The 21,210-nt window shown below is 41.1% G+C and overlaps 2 protein-coding genes across 3 annotated transcripts in view; both read right to left on the bottom strand.

The window, feature by feature from the left end:
* LOC149229397 (nucleic acid binding / methyltransferase) overlaps window positions 1–21,210 on the bottom strand; it is a 231,172-nt gene that overhangs the window by 51,326 nt on the left and 158,636 nt on the right. The gene's annotated exons all lie outside the window — the stretch shown is intronic.
* On the bottom strand, window positions 18,467–19,632 carry LOC149229398 (uncharacterized). Its single transcript, XM_089378616.1, has 2 exons — window positions 18,774–19,632; window positions 18,467–18,642 (listed from the first exon to the last, which is right to left on the bottom strand). Exon 1 carries the CDS (start codon window positions 19,583–19,585, stop codon window positions 19,019–19,021), a length of 567 nt encoding a protein of 188 aa, XP_089234742.1. The 5' UTR covers window positions 19,586–19,632; the 3' UTR covers window positions 18,467–18,642; window positions 18,774–19,018.

Raw genomic sequence — 21,210 nt, 5'->3', positions numbered from 1 at the left:
TCCCTCTGACATTGAATACCAAGTTGATTTGATCCTATCATAAAGAAAATGTCAACATATAAAACCAAATATCAAAGACATACATTCCATCATGAAGAGAGTTTGGGATCCGCATCAGATATCCAACATTCCAAACATGCCAAGTCCAGGAGACTTGCTAGAGTCCATATGGGACTTACTTCAGTTTGAAATCATGAGTCTCTTCTTATGTGCCTCGAAGCCTTGAGGTAGCTCCACACGCACTTCTTCCTTAAGATCATCGTGGAGGAAGTCAGCTTCACAAACATCTGACAGTAGAGTATCTAGCAATAGGAGCTAAAAAATTCTCCCTTTAAAGCACATTTCTTATCAATGATGTATTTAACATTGTGAAGGCATCTGACATTGTTGCATCTTGTCATCTAAAAAGGTCCTTGCATGAAGGACATATAGCTTTCATCATCTCATCAGGCAGTTACATCCAACCTATCAATCTACCCCCTTTGATTAGGAAGCTTCTTCAATCATAGAACTCAACCTGGGAGACAGGAATCCTTCAAAGTCTAAGCTCTTATCCATCTTTCAAGTGCCACTCTAATCATGAGATGGCTTTGCATCCTTCTCAATCTCAATGTTGAGGACTAGGTCCTTACATCCATCCATTGTACCTGATGACCCCAAGACAAAAGCTAGAGCAATAATAGCAAAGTAAATAAACATACTGAAGGTGTACTTGATGATGAGGCGGGATTGTCTTTCTTCTCTAGATATGAGAGTGGCTTCTTCATTATCCTGCACCAGCTCCTTCTTGGCACTTACTCTTCCTGCACTATTCTACATCCTGATGATCGCCAGGGTCTAATTTCCTTGATCACATCCTCATCAAGAAATTAGTGAAAGAATCAATCAAATATGCAGGAAGAATAAACAAAAGTCTAAAAATGATAAATCTAAATAAGAGCAGAAAATAACATAAATCTTGGAAGTACTTATCTTTCATGAGGATTGTAGGAAGCTATCAACTCCCTCTTGATCCTGCACCACAAACCATCAACCATATGACAATTGTTGTCTGCAAAACAAGAAATGCTTCCTCTTGAACACCACCTATATCCTTTATCATCTTCATTGGCAGCCAAGCCCAGCTTATCAATGTGAACCATGACCATTGAATCTGTATCATACCCTCTCCTAGGATTTCTCTAAATCTATCCCAAATAACTTTATATCTTTTCACTAATCATATCATATAAAGAAACTTTGAATCATACTAGGGTTTCTTTGAATCTCTCCCAGGTACTTGAATAACTAAGTGGCTTCTTACTGATCACATCATACTAGCGTTCCAATACTGTAGAAACCAGGGCTTTAACATATCTAAGGCCACTCCCAGGGTTTCTTTCAAGCCCTAGCTTCTATTTGCAAAAACAAAAAAGCTTTATAGGGTTTCTGTTGGGTCCCTATAATACTAGTGATTACCCCATTACTATTGTAGTTGTATCCCTTATTAATATTGTTATGCCCCTATTGTCCCCATATTGTTATTACTGTGCCCTATAGAATCTCTCTATTGTTATTTTTGTGGCTTTACATTATTATTGTTAGGTCGGCTGGGTTATATTGTGACTCCTTAGACTCCTATATATAGAAAGGAGGTTTTGTCATTTGAATCATCCAAGAATTGCTCATTTGTGTAATGTAAAGGAGGTTGCCCCCTCGAAGAGGCTGAAGTCTAAGGCGTTGATCTCTCTTTTCTATCTTTTTGTGAGCTGGTTTCATAACATTTGGTATCAGAGCTTTGGATTCTAGGGTTTCGCAGATCCAAACAGGTCATCGTGGCATTTTCGCTATAACTTTTTTTCTGCGATGTTTCAGAAGCTAAAAAAAAAACCCATTTGAGAAGAAGTCGCACTGAATCTCGGGTCCGAATTTCAAAGCTTTTCGCGCTATATTTACGGAGATATGATCTGAGGAAGTTGGTCTTTTTGCAGACTCCTGAATATTCCAAACAAGTGACCTGGGGAAAATCGTCATAACTTTATCTCTGAGCATCGGATTGAAATTTCGTAAGAAGGTACAGAAAGATGACAGACTGTAGTTTCTTGTATATATTTTCGCAGCCAAAGGTCGAAACAGTGACTCGTGGCATGTCGTACAAGTTCGCTCTACTGAACTAGTCTATAATCAGGTTATCTTGGGAGATTGTGAATAACTCTTCCTTGGAGAATCTAGTTTGGATCAGACTGGTGGCATTGGAAAGAGGACACAGAGGGCTACTACAGGTCGCAATTTCAGAACTGGATGATCTGAAATTGCAGAGATACATCAGATTCGATATCAAGCTTCTACAAAGTGAAAAAAAGGTGTGTAGTTTTTTTTAAATTTTTGCTTAAGCTTGGTTTGAAAAATTAGTTTGAATTGGTAATTGATGCCCCGAGGAAAGAAAATGCAAACACCTAGTAAGCAACCTGAAAGCTCTAGCATGACTCATGAAGAAGAGGAAGAAATGCAACATGATATATCAAAATTACGAGACCAAGTGCAACAAGTGTCACTTGCACAAAAAGCAGCAGAATCTAAGATGGATGGTTTAAGGAAAGATGTAGAAGCTAAGCTGGATGGTTTAAAGAAAGGTGTAGAAGTTAAGATGGATTGTTTAAAGAAAGGCGTAGAAGCTAAGAGGGATGGCATCGAAGCTAAGATGAATGGCATGGACGCTAAAATTGATGGCATGGACGCTAAGATGGAAGAATTGAAGATAAATATGAATAAGTTGCTACAAGAAATGGTCACTAATGGTGAAAGGGTAGTAAAGGAAACTCATGATGAGAACAAAAGAAATGTTAATCATGATTCCATAGACTCTAATGTTGGATCGAAGACCCACCATATTCCAAAAATCGATATGAGGAAGTTTGATGGCAAGGATCCCGCAGCATGGATATTACAAATGGAGCAATTTTTCGATCTTAATAATGTGCAAAACACACAAAAGGTACGTATTGCAACTTTATATTTGGAACCAAATCAGTTTGTATGGTATCAATGGCTTTGCTCTTGTAAACAAATTATCACTTGGGCAATTTTTAACAAGAATTGACAGCACATTATGAGGATACAAAAAGCAACACTTTTTTTAACCAATTGATAAGTCTCAAACAAAAGGGTTCAATAATGGAGCACATTGAGGAGTTCCAAAAATTGAACATAAGGGTAAAAAATATTCTAGAGGAGCATAGGATTGATGTGTTCATAGGGACTTTAAAGGATAATATCCAACATGATGTTTGCCTTTGGGAACCTAATTCATTAGAGAAGACATTCAGGTTAGCAAGAAAAATGGAAAGCAAAAGTATTGCAACCAGGAAGCATACCACTCACAACTATAAAGATGGAAGTGTTGTTGCCCCTAGTCTTCCACAACCTATAAGGTTGACACCACAACAATTGGAAGAAAAAAGAGCAAAAGGGCTTTGTTACAGTTGTGATAGCAAATACACTAAAGGTCATAAGTGTGCTGAGAAGCAATTATTCTACATAGATTGTGAAGAGGAAGAAGAAAAGGAGCAAGAAAGGTCAAAAGAATAAGATATACTCCAGGAACAAATCCTAGATAAAGAAGAAATGAATCCGACCATATCTTGTAATGCATTAGCGGGAATTACCACTCCTCAAACCATCAAGATAGAAGGACAAATCAAGAAGAAAAAGGTAATAGTGTTGATTGATTCAGGAAGTACCCATAATTTTATTCATTGTAGGGTAGCAAAAGAATTGAATTGCTTCTTATATCCAGCACCAGACTGTCAAGTGATGGTTGCAAATGGAGGAACAATAAATTGCTCTGGAAAGTGCCATAATATCAAGCTATCCATGGGAGAATATGTATTGACTAGCCCAATGCTTTCCATTCCAATGGGAGGTGCTGATGTTGTACTAGGAGTCCAATGGCTACAATCCTTGGGTACAATAGCTTTTAATTTTCAAGAACTTTTCATGAAATTTTCTGTGGAAGGAAAGGAAGTTGAATTAAGCGGTATTGCAGGGAAACCGGGAAAGATAATCAGCTCTAACGGTATGACAAAGCTTCTAAAAAATGAACAAAGAGGTGTAATTGCACAATTATGTTCGCTAGATGTTTCCACATTGGAATCATCTATTTCTCCAGATCTCCAAAAAGTCTTGGACAATCATTCCAAGGTATTTGAGACTCCCAAAGGTCTCCCACCTATTCGTGATCATGATCATGCTATTCATCTGATTCCAGGAAGTGTTCCTCCAAACATCAGGCCGTACAAATATCCCTATGCCCAAAAGAGTGAAATTGAACGTATGGTTGCAGAAATGCTAGAGGTTGGTATAATTCAACCAAGTCAAAGTTCTTTCTCTGCTCTAGTAGTATTGGTGCACAAGAAGGATGGATCATGGCGCATGTGTCCAGATTACAGGGAGCTCAACAAGCTCACTATTAAAGATAAGTTCCCCATTCCTGTCATTGATGAATTATTGGATGAATTGCATGGATCAATTTACTTCACTAAGTTGGATCTTCGTACAGGATATCATCAAATCAGAATGAAGACTGAAGACATTCCGAAAACAGCATTTAGAACTCATGAGGGTCATTATGAATTTTTGCCATGCCTTTTGGCCTTACCAATGCACCTTCAACATTTCAAGGTTTGATGAATTCCATTTTCAAACCATTCCTTAGAAAATTTGTGTTAGTATCTTTTGATGATATACTAATCTACAGCAAGTCTTGGAAGGATCATGTTGAACATGTTGACAGGGTGCTACAACTATTGGAGGAGAAACAATTTAATGCAAAAAGATCCAAATGTTGCTTTGGAGTACAAGAGGTGGAATATCTGGGTCATATTGTATTTCATGAAGGAGTTAAGGTAGACCCTAGCAAAATTAAAGCCATTAAGGAATGGAAAATCCCCACATCCATAAAGCATCTGCGAGGATTTCTCGGGTTGACAAGGTATTATCGCAAGTTTGTTAAGAATTATGGGAGAATAGCAGCACCTCTAACAACATTATTGAAGAAAGATGCATTTTCATGGACTCCAGAAGCAACAAAGGCCTTCGAGCATCTTAAAGAGGCAATGTGCCAAGCACCAGTCTTAGCTACACCAGACTTCACAAAAACCTTTATTGTGGAATGTGATGCTTCAGGAAATGGAATTGGCATTGTTTTAATGCAAGATGAAAGACCCATTGCTTCTGAAAGTCGTCCAATCAAGGGAAATTTTTTACACAAAGCTATTTATGAGAAGGAAATGTTGGCAATACTCCATGCACTTAAGAAATGACGACCCTACCTAATGGGAAGACACTTCAAGGTAAAAACGGATCATGATAGCCTTAAATAATTTTTAGAACAAAGATTATCCTCTGAAGAGCAACAAAAGTGGGTCACAAAGATGTTGGGTTATGACTTTGAAATCATCTACAAAAAAGGGAAGCAAAATGTGGTGGCAGATGCACTCTCAAGAAAGGATGAGGATGTGGAAGCATTGTTGTGCGCCATTTCTATTATCCAACCAGATTGAATAAACGAAGCAAGGCAGGAATGGAAGAATGACGAAGAAGTGTGGGCACTTATTCGAAAGTTACAACAAGACTCCAGTACGTCTGATACATTTAGCTGGCAAAATGATTCATTATGGTACAAAGATCGCTTATACCTCTGTAAGAATTCCCAGCTAAAACAAAAGATTCTTATGGAATTGCACACTTCTCCCTTAGGAGGGCACTCAGGATTTTTAAAAACTTACCACAGGGTTAAGAAGGAATTTTTTTGGGAGGGCCTTAAATCAGATATTCAAATGTTTGTGGCGGAATGTTTGGTTTGCCAACAAAATAAAGTTGAAACAATTAACACACTGAGTCTATTACAACCTTTATCCATTCCAAGCCAACGTTGGGAGGAGGTTTCAATGGATTTTATCACAGGTTTAACCAAGTCTGAGGGAAAGAGTGTCATCATGGTGGTAGTTGACAGACTTACCAAGTATGCACACTTTTGTGCATTATCACATCCATTTAAAGCTAGTACAGTTTCTATTGCATTTATGGAAACAATTCAAAAGCTACATGGAAACCCAAAGATTATTGTAAGTGACAGAGATCCCATTTTCACTGGAAATTTTTGGACAGAATTATTTTCTTGTCTTGGTACTCAGTTAGCTCATAGCTCATCTTATCATCCTCAATTTGATGGGCAAACTGAGATAGTAAACAAATGTTTAGAAAGATATCTTTGTTGCTTTGTATCTGATAAACAAACACAATGGGTCAAATGGTTGCCTCTAGCTGAATGGTGGTATAACGCTTCCTTCCATACAGCAACAAAAATAACCCCATTTATGGCACTTTATGGATATCAGCCACCATCCATCACATCATATTTAAGAGAAAATTCTAAGGTTCAAGCAGTGGAACATCACATCGAACATCAACAACAAATCCTCCAACTCTTAAAGGATAACCTCGTGTTAGCACAGAATAGAATGAAACAACAGGCAGATCAACATTGCAGCGAAAGAAGTTTTGATATAGGTGATTGGGTATTCCTACAGCTACAACCATATAAGCAAATGTCCCTCAAGCAAGCTAAGAAGGATAATAAATTATCACCAAAGTATTATGGTCCGTACAAGGTGTTGCAAAAGATTGGTACTATGGCATACAAATTGGAGCTTCCTGCAGCTTCTCAATTGCACCCAGTTTTCCATGTTTCATGTTTAAAGAAGGTTATAGGCGACAAGCTCCCAGTTCAAACAATATTACCAGAACTTGACGAGGAAGGAAAAATTATATTGGAACCAGAAGCAGTCACAGAAACAAGAACTCGACAGTTACGAAATCGATCAATTTTGGAATATCTTGTCAAGTGGAAGAACTTATCCACTGAAGATTCCACATGGGAGGATGAGAATTTTATACAGAAGCATCCAGAACTACTCAAGCGTTGAGGACAACACTTTTTTGAAGGAGAGGGGCATGTTGGGTCCCTATAATACTAGTGATTACCCCATTACTATTGTAGTTGTATCTCTTATTAATATTGTTGTGCTCCTATTGTCCCCATATTGTTATTACTGTGCCCCATAGAATCCCTCTATTGTTATTTTTGTGGCTTTATATTATTATTGTTAGGTCGGCTAGGTTATATTGTGACTCCTTAGACTCCTATATATAGAAAGGAGGTTTTGTCATTTGAATCATCCAAGAATTGCTCATTTGTGTAATGTAAAGGAGGTTGCCCCCTTGAAGAGGCTGAATTCTAAGGCGTTGATCTCTCTTTTCTATCTTTTTGTGAGCTAGTTTCATAACAGTTTCCTTCAAACCCTAGCATTCTTTTAGGTCTCTACCATCTTCATCCCTTTCACTTTGATTTGACCATGAACTTCTTCACAGGGGTAATCTCAATGACTTTTCTTCGACCTGGCTCTGATACCATGTTAAATTTTAAGGCCTAGATTGTTCTATGATATAGATAATTGCATTTTTCAAACTTTTTCATCATTTACATATTACATTCACCCCATAACATCATAACATCATTTGAAACTATGTAGAGAGAACAATAACATCAACAATGCAACGGAATAGAAAGGAACAACGTAATAAAACATACACAATAGAGACATGGGGATTTAGGCCAAGGACCAGGGCAAAACCCCACAAGCAGGAAAACCCAACCAAATTCTTCTTCTATTAGATATTCATCAAAGTTTAGTTGAGATACAAAGTACAATAAGAATGAGACACAATGATCACATCAGACCTCCTAGGGCCAACCCAAGTCAGTTCACAACTACATTTGTGAACTAAACAAAATCAAACAAGTCCAAGAGAGTTGTTGTCATATCACTGTCTCAAGTAGCATCATACATGTCAATGTAATTCACTTATCAAGGAACATCATCACTATCATCTCATCATCATAGAGACAAGTCATACCACAAGGTCATTGGTCATCCATCATACAACCAGGTCAAGATCACTGCCATGTCATTCATCAAGGTCTTTTCCATGCAACAAAGTCACTGCCATACATATAGATCTTTGTCCTGTGTCAAGCTTACTGTCAGAAGTTTACTGATATATTAGGGTCACTGTAATATTAGGGTTGTTGTCATTTCAACGTTCACTGCCATATCAAAAGATCACAGTCATATATATCATTGGCAATTGTCTCAAGATTATTGTCACAGTTATCATTGCGTCCATATCAAAGGTCACTGTGATACATATTACATGATCAAGCAATGCTAGAATAATCAAGCAATGCCACCATGCGTGTTACATAGTCAAGCGATGTCAAAATAGTCAAGCGATACGAGAATGGTCAAGCAATGCCATTGTGCGTGTTACTTAGTCAAGCAATGCCAAAATAGTCAAGCGATGCCACACAAACGATCCACAGATATATGTGTAAAGCAAGCCACTGTGTCATAGAATGTAAATCATAGAGTATACGAACCACAGATACAAATGAGCCACAAAAGAGAATCCACAAGAATACATATGCAAGTTACTGTACTAGGAGAGCAAGCTACAAAAACAAAGTGAGCCACTTAAACATCAATGCGAACCTATGAGAAATACAATCCACAGATATAAATATGTGAGCCACAGACAACAAGCAATGTGAACCACAGAGTGCATGCCACAATAATCTAGCTACAGAGATGAACGACAAAGATGACAAGAAAAGCGAGCCACTGTTTACGACTCAAGTAATAAATGTGTGACATTGTTGAGGGATTGGATGCCACTGTTGAGAAATCGCGTGCCACAAAGAATTAGATCCAAACCATTGATTCGAGCCATTGTAATAAAGGATGCAAGTCTTCCACTAAAAAATATAATCTTCCATAAATGCGAGCCTCGGATAAGTAAAATGATCCAACAAACCTCAGAAATAGAAATATGAACCATAATGGAGGTATATCAAGCCACAAAGCAATGTATCCAACATCAAAGTCAAGTATGCCACTTTTGAATGAACATCGATAGGATATTTATAGTTGATTCTGAATGTGAAAGGATGCGTCCATTAGAGGAACGCCGACATGAGCATTATGAAGCCGACTTTGTTGCTTGTGGAGGGAATTACTCAAATTCAAATTCAAATATTCTTGCCCAAATAAATTTGTCACAAAAATATAATAGTAATTAGAGAAGAGTCAAACATATTGATAATAATATTTTCTTTTATCCAAACTGAATCCTCCTTTGGAGCGAGATGGTTTCCTCTTGGGATCTTAGGGTTTCTATGGGGAAATTCGTCCCATAGCTACCCAAATTTCAACAAAGTTTACATGTATTGAGCAATGTTTCCTTGATGATGTTAATCATAAGAGAATTCTTCAACAACTTTAAGAATCCCAGGCTACATCAGATTGTTTTCCATTAGTAATGCAATCAATGCCAGGAACTAACTTCAAGCTAGCTACAGCATACTAATCTCTTAATTTCTTTTCTGACTTGAATTTTAACTTCTTAATTTTACACTAAACACAATGTCATGTATGAAACATGCTAGGCATATGACACGAGAATTTTTGCAAAGGTACTCCTGAAGTTCAAATAAGTATTATTCAAATCTTGAGCTATACATGATCTACATCCAATTGCAAGAGAAAACGGTGTCTTATTGAGCATATATATTCCAAGGAATGCAACCAATTAACTCCAAAATGCCTAAGTGATTTAGTGTTTGTTATTTATAATCTTGATTCTCTAGCTCCTAATGGAGCAATTGAAAGGTTAAAATCTCTTGACAAACTCTTTACATAGTATTGTCTAGATCTTTTAGATTAGATTTATCTAAAGTCTAGATTGAATTCTAAGGTATTTGGTTTAAGGTTGTAGGAAACACTAATTTTATGAGTTGGAAGATGTTGATCTTGCATCTGATTAGATCATTGAGCATGGCCATGAGGAACCGTTATTTTTGCAAGACATAATATGCATGTAGAAAACTGTCAACGCATCAGGACCAAGGACATCTGGTGACTACACTATATGATTCATTGAACTTTTGCTTCATGCCATGGTCCATCATCCCAAATCCATGGTATCCTTTACATACACACTTACATTATAAAATTTTGGAATTCAAAATTGTATGATAGTCGTTGTAAACTGTCATAGGAATCATATATATGTAGCTCGAATGGTGTTACCTACCAGTGGGTGACCCCTATAGGAGAAAATTTCTCCTAGATTTGCCTTCAGACGACAACCACCAGATAGCTCGATGTGACACATTCTCCGCCACCTGAGTCAGCCATTGTGTGCCCTCACCCATCTATTATGATTGTATGTTTGAAGGTGGGCCTTCCAACCCCAAAGGTATCACTTTTCATTATGTAATTAGGTGTTTATGCTTGCTTTTCTTGGGCACATTTGGACATGGATTAGTGGGGGGATTCGACTGAAAGAATGGGCTTGGACTATACTCTTGTTCACTTGTCCCAACCTGGGGGTTAATCGTGTATCCTAGTCCCATGGGATCTCCTCTATTGGCTACTAGCTTAGGAGTGGCACTACAAGGAAAACCCTAATTTTGGTTGGGTGGCCTCGCTTCCCGAAACCATATATCTCACTCCCCTCTGCTCATTATAACCCCTTTTCACACTTTTCCCATTCAAGTCCACATTTGTCCATTGGGTCCACAAGGTGTTAGCCTCCCCCTCCCCTTGTCCACATGTTGACGTTGTTGGACCCACCAATATGTCAAGGGGATCTCCCCGGTAAGAAGTCCCAATTAGACCTCAGACCATTTGGTGTAGGAGTCCCAGCAGTGGATCATAAGGCAATGCCGTGACCGCGATGTCGCACAGAGGCAAGTAGAATAACTTTGTCAGCAGCAAGGGTGTGACTAATGCAGTGAGTCAAGGAAGATGTATGAGAGGTTCCAATACTTCGAAAGGGAAAGGAGATGAAGGTGAGTTCCAGGTTGAAAGGGATCAGTCCCAACTCGGCTAGGAACACACAACACAAAGGACATGCATAGCTTCCGGTGGAGCAGTCCACTCGGATGCGGCAGTCACATCATACAAGGTAAGATAACACGTACAACACTCACGGATCAGTCCAAGACGAGTGTGATGGTTGTTATAGCAAGGTTCAAGTGAAAGGTCTATCTGATGTCCGACAGAGCAGTCGACACGGACGATGATAGCATTAACAACATATGCAACACATTAACAACAAGATTCATATAATTGCATGTGAATCAGTTCATACACAAGTACGTAAGTTAAACAACACATATCATTAAAGCAACCAGAGCAGTCCAACTACAATAACAACATATGCATGAAAATGTGTTGGCTCTTATTATATAAAGAAGTGTAAGTCACAATCATACAATACATCCATGTAAACCTGCTAGCCCCAACAGTGGAACGTTACAGCCACATCTGCCTACTCCTCCAAAGAGATGTACTAGCTCCGTGCAGTGGAGAAGCCAAGGCGCGTTACAATACTGTCCAAGCCTTCTTCAAAATAGTCTTAGTAGAAGCTTCGCTGACCAAAAGCCTATACAATGAGTTATGAGGGACTATTTATAGCAAAGGGTGGGGTGACCCTTAACATTCCCCTTTGTGACCATTCAACTACCCTCATGACTCTTCACCTACTCTATGACTGTTACATCCACTCTTGACACTTGACTTACACTTAACATGACTCAACATTACAATGCACATGTACCCATGTGAACAATGGCTTGGACAAGCCAAACTAGACATCATTCGGACTTAGACAACCATAGAATTCCAACTGCTCGACATCCTCATGCTGATCAACAGTGACATATTGATGCCAAGATTGGTAGTCCTTGAGAGTGTCTGTGTATTCTGTTGTGACATCCGTCTGAAACCTAAACCTTGCCTCCATAGCATCTGGGTACACTACTCGGGCTCCTCTATCCAACTCGTCTGTGAACATGCACATCATTGTCTTTAGTGTGGTCGGCCCAACAACATACTTGCGCACGATGTCTGCACTGATAGGCAAGTCTAGGTTGGTGGCGGTGCGCATCAACTCGTCAAAGTACAAGTCAACCTTCTGTTGGACCTATTTCTTGGTCTTCGCCTAGGTGAGGGTCCCAAGTGATGGGATCGCATGAGTGTGCACTATAACCTCCATGCTTTTGAATACTCATGCATGGGAAGCCTGTATGCTAGTGATGAGTTGCGGTAGGTCTTCATAGTTCCGGATTTGACTCCGAATACGTGCTTGCAGCTCGATCACATTGGCCTTCATCATCTTTGGCAAGTGAAGCAGGGCTCCCTTGTACTTCATTGTCCATGCTCACATGTTATCAACAACAGTATGTATGTTCTTCAAGATGCATACTCTTCTTGCACATCGTTGTTGCCATCCGTGGAGATGAACGACTGCTTGATGCACGATACCAAACTTGGAGTACAATGTTTGCATAACTGTGTCCAAGGACAATACTTCATCTAGTATTGCCTTCTTCAGTTCAGCTCGGGCGGACATTGTCACCAAGTCTCCTCCCTGCTTGGCCACTTGTAGTTCCTTCGCCATTCGCTCATTCTCAGCTATGAGGAAGTGAACAATAGAGCTAGTGGCTTCGGCATACACTCTAGTTGCATCGGCCAAAGCAGCTAGGTCCTGGTGCACATCAGTCACGATCACTTGTTCCTCAACTTGCGCAAGGGATGTTTGGTCCTCCGGAGTCAGCACTCTATGAGACTGCCCAACTCTATGTTGAGATTCATCAAAGGAGATGTTGCGCATCTCTGCTTCCGGCTGACCACCAAGGATCTTAGTGCCTCCTTGGTCATTCGAGACTTGCTCATCGTCTGGATGCATTGAAGCAGGTGAGTTGACCTCTCTATGGTGAGGCATGAGGTCAGTGTCCTGTTCCAACTCCTACTGCTCCATGTCTGCATCCAACTATTCAAGAGCCTGTTCTATCTCATGAGCAAAGTCTTGCCCCTGCGAGGGTTCACCCTGTTCGCCTAATGCCAGTTGTTTAGAAGAATCAACTACTTGTACGGGCGCTGCTTCGTCTATCTGCACGTGATGTGCCCCCTGCTGAATCTGCTGCTGCTGCGCTTCCTTCTCCTGTTGGCGCAGCTCTTGTTCTTTCTGGAGTTTCTCCCTCAGCTCATGCAACTCCTTCTTTGCTTCTTCCATTCTCTTCTTATCCCTCTACCTTCGCGCAATTCGCTTGTCGCGCTACTGCCTCTTCTGTTGAATAGCCATAGATGCTTGTTCTACAAGTGGATCTACTCGAAACTTGCAGCTTTGCTCCTCCTCCATGCAGTCGACAATCTTCCTCTTCCCTTTGTCGCGCACAGGTATGCTTGGCTCTGTTGCCTCTGCTACTGCTGCTACTATTGCTAGTGCTCTCCGTGGTGCTGCTTCATGCTGCATTGCTAACCACTCTACGGCGAAGCCGACCTATTCATTCGGTCTGGAGGAATTGTAACAGTATCTCCATGAGTCCTCCTCGGCCCAATGGCATGCCCCATGGATCCAATTGAACTGAACTCTTGCGCAGTGATCCTTCACAATGCAATGTGGGTCATACGGGTTGAAGCTTCGAAGGTTGAACAAGTACGTCTTCATCTGTTCAGCTTCATCATCCACTTGCTTGATGCTCCGGATCTTGTATAACCCAATTCGCAATGGAAGAGTGGGCCAAGGTGCCTTCTTCTTCCGCTGCAACCTAGCTGTCAATCCTGTTGAGATATGATACGCTACTTCTTGCATGATAATCACGTCCAAAGCAAACTTTGGCAAAACATGAGGAGGCTTCTCCGCACTAAACACTCGTATGAACGTGTCGGACGGTGAGGCATACCAATCTACGATGCCTAACAATGTCTTCATTGCTTCTTCTGACATGCAGGGTCGATCCTATTCAAATATCAACCTATACACTGGGGTGACAAAATGGTCGGACAACCGTATGCTCACTCCTCTAAAGCTGCACTTGGACAATAACTTGAAATACTTGTTCACAATAGTCTCCACCGGTGAGCATGCCCACTCTAAGCCCAGGAACTCATGACAGGCACAGACTGCATCTAGAATGTAGGTGGACATGTAAATCTCTGCATGCATGCCTTCGGGTGACTGTCAAGCCTTCGTGACTTGCTCCTTCAGCTGATGAGCCAGTATGTCGGACCAGTTGCATGGTCTTCCTTCTCTAGCCAGTTGGTCCAGCGCGACCACCCAACTCTGAGGGAAGGTCTCAGTGCTCACTTGGCCACTCAGTCAACATGCAAATATGACCAAGTATTGGTATGCCTTCCTCAATATCTTCGTCTTATAGATATGATTAGGGGTCATCCTGAAACGAACTGGCTCCTTTACCCAATCCTTCAGAATGTCTCTGGAGTGGCCTCTGCTATTAGGCAAGTTGAACGGGGGAGTCATGACAGTCATGGGCTCGGTCATCTGATACATCTCATTGTAATCTTGTGCCCAGAAGGTTGCAAGCTTTGTCCCACTGACACTACTTAAGGTCATCGTCTCGAGGTCAGTGTGAGAGACGATCCAGTGAATCATGTCCGCGCATGGGAACACGGGGTATCTGCATGCAATCCGGTACAAGCCAGACTTATGAATGTTCATGTACACTTGACGATCTTCAAGGTCTTCCCCAAAAGTACCTGTGAATGTTTCATTCACCTCTTGCCACTCTAGTTTCATGTCCTTGTATAGATACAGCTTCGTATCTTCATAGATTGGCAAACCAGAGGACACCTGCTCAGCTGTTGCTCTAGCTGCCATACCATCAGTGTCCTGAGATCCTGTTCTCTTGGAAGCTATTGAGACAGATGAACACCTGAAAGATCTGGAAACAAGCAGCATGCATGGCAAGAAATATGTCAGTGAAAGCAAAGCAAATCCAAGGAAGGACACATCACATACCTAGGAAACTAATGAGCAAGATTGCGCAAATTTCACTAGGAAGCTGAGTGATTGGCTGCCAGAACTGCGCAAAAGGCAGTCTGGGTTGTCTGGGAGGCTAAACTGGCTGCTGGATCAGCAAAATGTGCAATCTAGTTGGGCAGCTAGCTGCTGGGATTGTGCAATGCGCAATTCTAGCTGGGAAGGACTGCTGGTCCAAGGATAGATTTGCGCAATTCCTTGGGCCAAGCAGCCATTGTCCTCCAAGAATGCGCAAAACAGTCCAAGAGGCCAGTGTTGGGCCAGAATGCGCAAATATGGAGAGGAAGGTAAGTCTTCCTTCCCTAGATTGCGCAATACAGCCTCGGTGAACGTAGATCCCAGGCCAAGGTTGGCCCGACTCGCCGACGGGCAACTAAAAGCAAGTAAGTCGATGAAATGAATGGCGACACTAAGTGATAGCAGAGGTGATAAACAGTGCATGCAAAACAAGAATGGAAGATTTAGCAAAGAGATCAACATGCATGTGGGTGAGGCCGTTCGTCGATTGGGCGAACGTCCGTGCAAAACAGTTTCATGCATGTGACAGCAGTGAGATAGTGATGAAAACTGAAACAGAGCTAGGACAAGCTAGAATACATGTAAACGACAGCAAGCATTCAAAGAAATCAAGCAAAAAGCACTCACACAAGCGAATACACAAAAAGCGACAGAAATGCTGAAAAAGACAAGTTGAAGCCACTTACCCGTGAATAGTTGAGCCAGATGTGTCAAAAAGTCCTTGATGCGTTGTGGGATGTCAGAGCTCTAAGATCGATGTGAATGAATGAGCTCTGATGCATCGAATAAATAAGTTTGGTCTTATGATGCGCATGCCACAAATCTAGGAAAAAGCGACACTTGGAGGGAAACTTCTAAAACAACTTTGCATGTAATCCCCGCTGCTAAAAATAGCTCCCTGAATCATGGGATGCCTTTTGCATGTTGTCTCTTGCTATTCCAGGAAGATCAAGTCATGCATGCATAGTCAAGTTTCCTTGGTCCTGGGTGGAATTGGTCAACCGGACTGTTCATGCATGCAGTTATTCAACTACTTGGGAAAATGTGCATTCCTGAGTGTGAGATGGCCTCACTGCCCAAGGGGCTTGCGCAATTTCTAGGCAGAGCAGCTGACCACTACCAAGATTTGCGCAAATCTTGGGATGAACAGCCTGCTGCTGGGAAAAATTGCGCAAATCCTGCTGGGAGGGTTGGCTGGCAGGATTGCGCAATCCTGGAGCCCAACAAGCTATCAAAGAGGATTGCGCAATTCCTGGAGGGAACACTGGTTGCCCTCTAGGAACGCGCAATTTTCAAGGGGAAGCTGCTCAGTGTACAACTGGATCAAGTCCGGGTGAGCAGCCTGTGAGGGGAATGGATCAATTGTGATCGACAGGCTGCCCTTGTGCGAGGAAAACACCTGAAGCTTGAGTACTTGACGAAGCAAGCCAAAGTGTTGTTTAAGGTTGGTAGGGAGGCTCAGGGTGGTTGTAGCCGCTACAACACCACACTTTGGGTCGGGCCCAGAATGATGCCCTGGAGGTTGATGCAGCTAAAAAGAAAGTTAAAAAGCATAATTTGGCCACTTACAATAGGAAATGTACCATAAAATGCAAAAGATGGCCGGAACATAAAAAATTGAACTCATGAGCAAAAGCCAAGCATGAGCTCTACCCCCTATCATTGTGGCCATCACCCTAGTTCGTAAGGCCCCTATGAATGCCCCCTACATCATTAAAGAACCCATGATTGTCCCAACCCCTGGTGGACGATGAACTGCCTACCTTAAGGGGATAATCACTGCTACATCATATGCATCATGCTCTCATCCCCTAGAACCTCGAGCAATAAAAGGAAGAAAGATCGATAAAAGGAAAAATTCATATGCAGAAGGGTGGGAAAACAAAGGTCGGGGTAACTCATGCCACAATTGTTCCCTTCTACATTCATACACCCAAGGTGTGGGCTTCCCTCATCCTAGCTTCCCTTGTACCATGGCATGTGGCTTGGAGCCTTCCCTATTGCCCCACTTCGTTCCATCATCATTTCACATGACACCTGCCATTTGATGGATGTACCATGGACCTGTCACTCCCTTAGGGGTTGAAACCACCTAATAGGATCCTCTATTAACCTCTCTTTTTGAGCAAGGAAATGCCTGTACATTTTGAAGCCCATTTAGAAGGGCATGCCACTATGAGGTGTCCACTTTTGCCCCTAATTAGCAAGCTTATTTACTCAATTGCATTAATGATTGGTTGTACTGAAAGGTGAAGAGACGCATTGGATCTTATACAGGATTGCAGGTGGGTCTCCATCTTGGACTTGGCCTCCCTATACGGGTTCCAAGCCCTCCAGAGGATCATAATGGCACTTGTAGGGTGAGTATTGAGAGTCATGGGCCTCCACCATAGCAGAGCATTGATTGCCACGCCATGGATTTCTTTAGCACCACACATTGCTCGATCATGCCCCAGCTATATAGATATGATGATGCATTTGGACCACATTGCCCAGCCAGCCACACATTTGCACCTAACACTTGGCAGCTGATCCAAGGCCCAGATGAGGTTTTATCTCATCCGAAGAGACATGGGAGGGCATGTGTCATCTCCTAGCCCTCATTGATGGAGAATCAACTTTAGTATGAGCCATTCCAAGACTCATTTGGAGCCCACAGAGCCCAATTTGGGGTTTGGAGATGTTTTGCCACATTGAGAGGGATGACTAAATGCATTTTGATATATGGAAAAATTTCACTATCTCTCTTGGAGCTTCTTGTTGGCAAATTTGTGGATGAATATACTCTTCTTTTTCTTGTAAGTGTTATATAATGCAATGTTGTTAAAAGCGCGATCGGGATTTAATCGACGCCGGGAAAAAAGCGGAAAAAATCGTTAAAATCGGGAAAAAATCGGAAAAAAGCGGGAAAAAATCGTTTGGCACAAAAATATTCATTTTTTTTCATTTTTTTTCAATTTTTTTAATATCTAAACCATCTACAACATAAAATAAATACATTGACACATAAATATGATAAAAAAACTAATATATAAGATGTTTAATATCATTTCTAGCGCTAAAATCACACATAACATTGAATCATGTCCTGAATAGTAAGTCCTGAGTCCCAAGTCCAACTCAGCCTCAAAATATCAACAAAAAATATGATAATGTATCTCATCATGTCATAATGTCATATACAATAAAATGAAAGTCTAATCCTATTGATTTCCTCTGCCCCTCTTGCGATAATATGGCACAGCTTTCTCTTTCCCTCTAGATGTAGAAGCTGGTGCCTGTGCTGGTGGAAATGGCAGTGGAGTCTGACGTGCTCTAGAAGCTAAAGAACTAGTAGTAGCAGCTACAGGAGGCTGAGGTGGACGGAGACCACGTCCTCTACTGGTGGTAGTGGTAGCCCGGGTAGGTGGTGTCACCTCCTCCTCCTGCTCCTCCAACTCCTCCTCCTCCTGCTCCTGCTCCTGCTCCTCCTCCTCCTCCTCCTCCCCCTCATCCCGCACTAACCAATCCTCAGTGGGATCCATGAGAGGCCTCTCGGTCTCAACCCTCCATTCAGCAGTGGTGTCAATCCCATCCAATGAGATGGCTTCCGTATCAGGTGTCTTCTCTAGTTGTTTCACCCACAATCGAAGATTGTAGTAGACATAGACCATGTCATTAAGTCTATGGGACTCCAACCTGTACAAAGTTCATGAAATAATAAATTAATAATTAATAATTAATATTATAAAAAAAATATTGTTTAAAACTTTAATGAATTCAAAAATTTATTTGGAAATTTGCAATATTTTAAATGTTTAAGTGTTAACCTATTGCGCTTCTTGTTGTGTATTTTTTCAAATACACTCCAATTGCGCTCACATCCCGAGGAGCTGCATGTTTGGCTGAGGATGCGTATGGCAAGATTTTGCAAAAGGGGTACTCTGCCACCATACATCTTCCACCATGCGTCTACAACAAAATTACAAATAAAATTTTAAATAAACATAAGAAAAAAATGGAATTTGAAGAAACAATGAAATTTGAAACAAAGTTACAAAGTACATACTACAAACTAAAAAATACCTGGCATTTTAACCGTCCTATCAATGACAGCCATCTCAAAGCCAAATAAGCCACCTGACAACTTATATTGCTCAATTTGTCTAGAGATCTCCATACGTTCTTCTGAAGATCTCACCATCTTCTGGACACAGGTTAATAATCCTTCCACGACCTCAACATCAAAATTAAACCCACATGCATAAGAAAATGCAGGGTTCAGGAAAAGCCCAGCAGCATGAATGGGACGATGGAGTGTGTTGTTCCATCGCTCATCAATGACGTTCCATAGAAGGAGTTGTCTCTGGAACCCATCATCTCCCTTGTCATCATAGTAGGACCGAATGGCCTCTTTGGCCCTATCCATGGCTTCATACAAATAGCCCATTGCGGGCTTCTCACCATCAACCAACCGAAGAACCTTTACCAAAGGTTCTGTAACAGCGCACACCTCCTGCACTCCCGCCCAGAAGTCCTCCTGGTATGAAACTACTCTGCAGACGGCCTCTCCTTCTGGTTTGCGGCTCATTGACGAAGCACGCCACTCCTCTGAAAGAAACATTCTCTTCAAATCCCACATAGAATTCAAGAGGGATTGAAGAGATATGAAACTCGTCGCAAACTGTGTAATGGCGGGGCGCACCAACTCTTTGTTGTTGGTGCATTTTCTCATCAAGCTAAGCACAGATGTGTGGTTGTAAATAAATTTTGTGATGCTTTTTGATGAGTCAACAACCTCTTTGACAAAGGGAATTTTCCCTATGTCCTCTAACATCAAATCAATACAATGGGCAGCACAAGGTGTCCAAAATAAAGCAGGATGCCTGTCCATAAGCATTCTACCAGCAGCAACATAATTTGCAGCATTGTCCGTTATGACTTGGACAACATTTTCTGCACCCACCTCCAAAATAAACACATCCAGCAAATCACATAAAGTTTTTGCATCTTTGATTTGATCAGTTGCATCAACAGATTTGATAAACATAGTCCCCTTGGGACAACTAACCAAGAAGTTTATAAGGGTTCACCCCTTTTGGTCAATCCAACCATCTGACATAACAGTGCATCCTGTTTGTGCCCATGATGCCCTAAAATCCTCCAATCTTTGGGTGCAGTCACGCTTTTCATCTTGAAGAAGCCGGCCTCTGAAATCATAAAGAGAAGGGATTTTGTACCCCGGGCCAACACTGGCAATAGCATCAACAGTAGGTTGGAAAAATGGATTATTCCTTACAATGCTGAAAGGAATATCACTCCAGAGGAGAAATTTTGTCATCAACTTGTCAGCTTTTTCTTTTTCAGTTCTTTTTAGCATTGAACCAATAGTTGGTTGTGAACCAGGTGTGGTTCGAGGAACAAAATATGATGATGCAGCTACCGGATTGACTGACGCTGCAGTAGAACCAGTGCCACTTGGCCCACTTCCTTCAGCTGACCTTTTTAGTTGCCTTTTGAGTTCTTCTTTGGCCTCTCTAGTGTGCTCTAATTCTCCCAATGCTCTCATGGCTTTTTGGATAATTTCAGCATTTGTATTTAGACAGGGCCCCACATCATGTCCAGGGATTTGTGCAAGGTGGAACTTCAACCTGTACACCCCCCCGAATATTTCCTTTCCACACAACTTGCAATACAAGTTTTGTCTATCATTCGGAGTTTTAGGGTCACCATATTCCCAGAAAGGATCCAATTTCCTTGGCATGTTTGTTTTTGAATTTGCAAACCTATGGAAAAATAAGGATTAGGAAATAGGAATTTAGGATTACAAAATACAAATTACAATTTAGCATTTACAAAATTACAAGTTAATTATTTCCAAAATCCCAATTTCTAAACCCAAGTTACCCAACCAAATGCCAAAAAACAATGAAAATTCAAAAAAAATAAACAATGTTTAAAAAAAATGAGAAAATAAAAATAAAAAATTGGTTCTCATAGTCATAACAAATAACCCATCCCAAATCAATGAAAAATTTCAAAAAATTCTTTAAAAACAATGAAAAACAAAGTTTTTATAGAAGCAAAACCAAAAAAAATTAATCTACATACCTCTTTTATGGACAAATTGGTGATCTTGGCTTGGATTCCTCCTAAAAACGCTTGGATTAGCTCCCAAATCCGACGGAAACCCTTCAGCTGCTCTCCCTCACCTCTTCTCCTCCTCCTCCGCGCGAACAGCCAAATGAATAAAAAAAAAATCGATTT

The sequence above is a fragment of the Pinus tabuliformis genome, chromosome J, assembly GCF_031772625.1.
Source record: "Pinus tabuliformis cultivar Carrire ecotype Pingquan chromosome J, CPIR1, whole genome shotgun sequence".
Lineage (NCBI taxonomy): Eukaryota > Viridiplantae > Streptophyta > Pinopsida > Pinales > Pinaceae > Pinus > Pinus tabuliformis.
This window is presented reverse-complemented; position numbering and strand designations above follow the sequence as displayed.

What these genes read in the sequence shown, in the direction of transcription:
- LOC149229398 (XM_089378616.1), bottom strand. Translation starts at nt 19,585, where the DNA reads ATGTGGGATTTGAAGAGAATGTTTCTTTCAGAGGAGTGGCGTGCTTCG.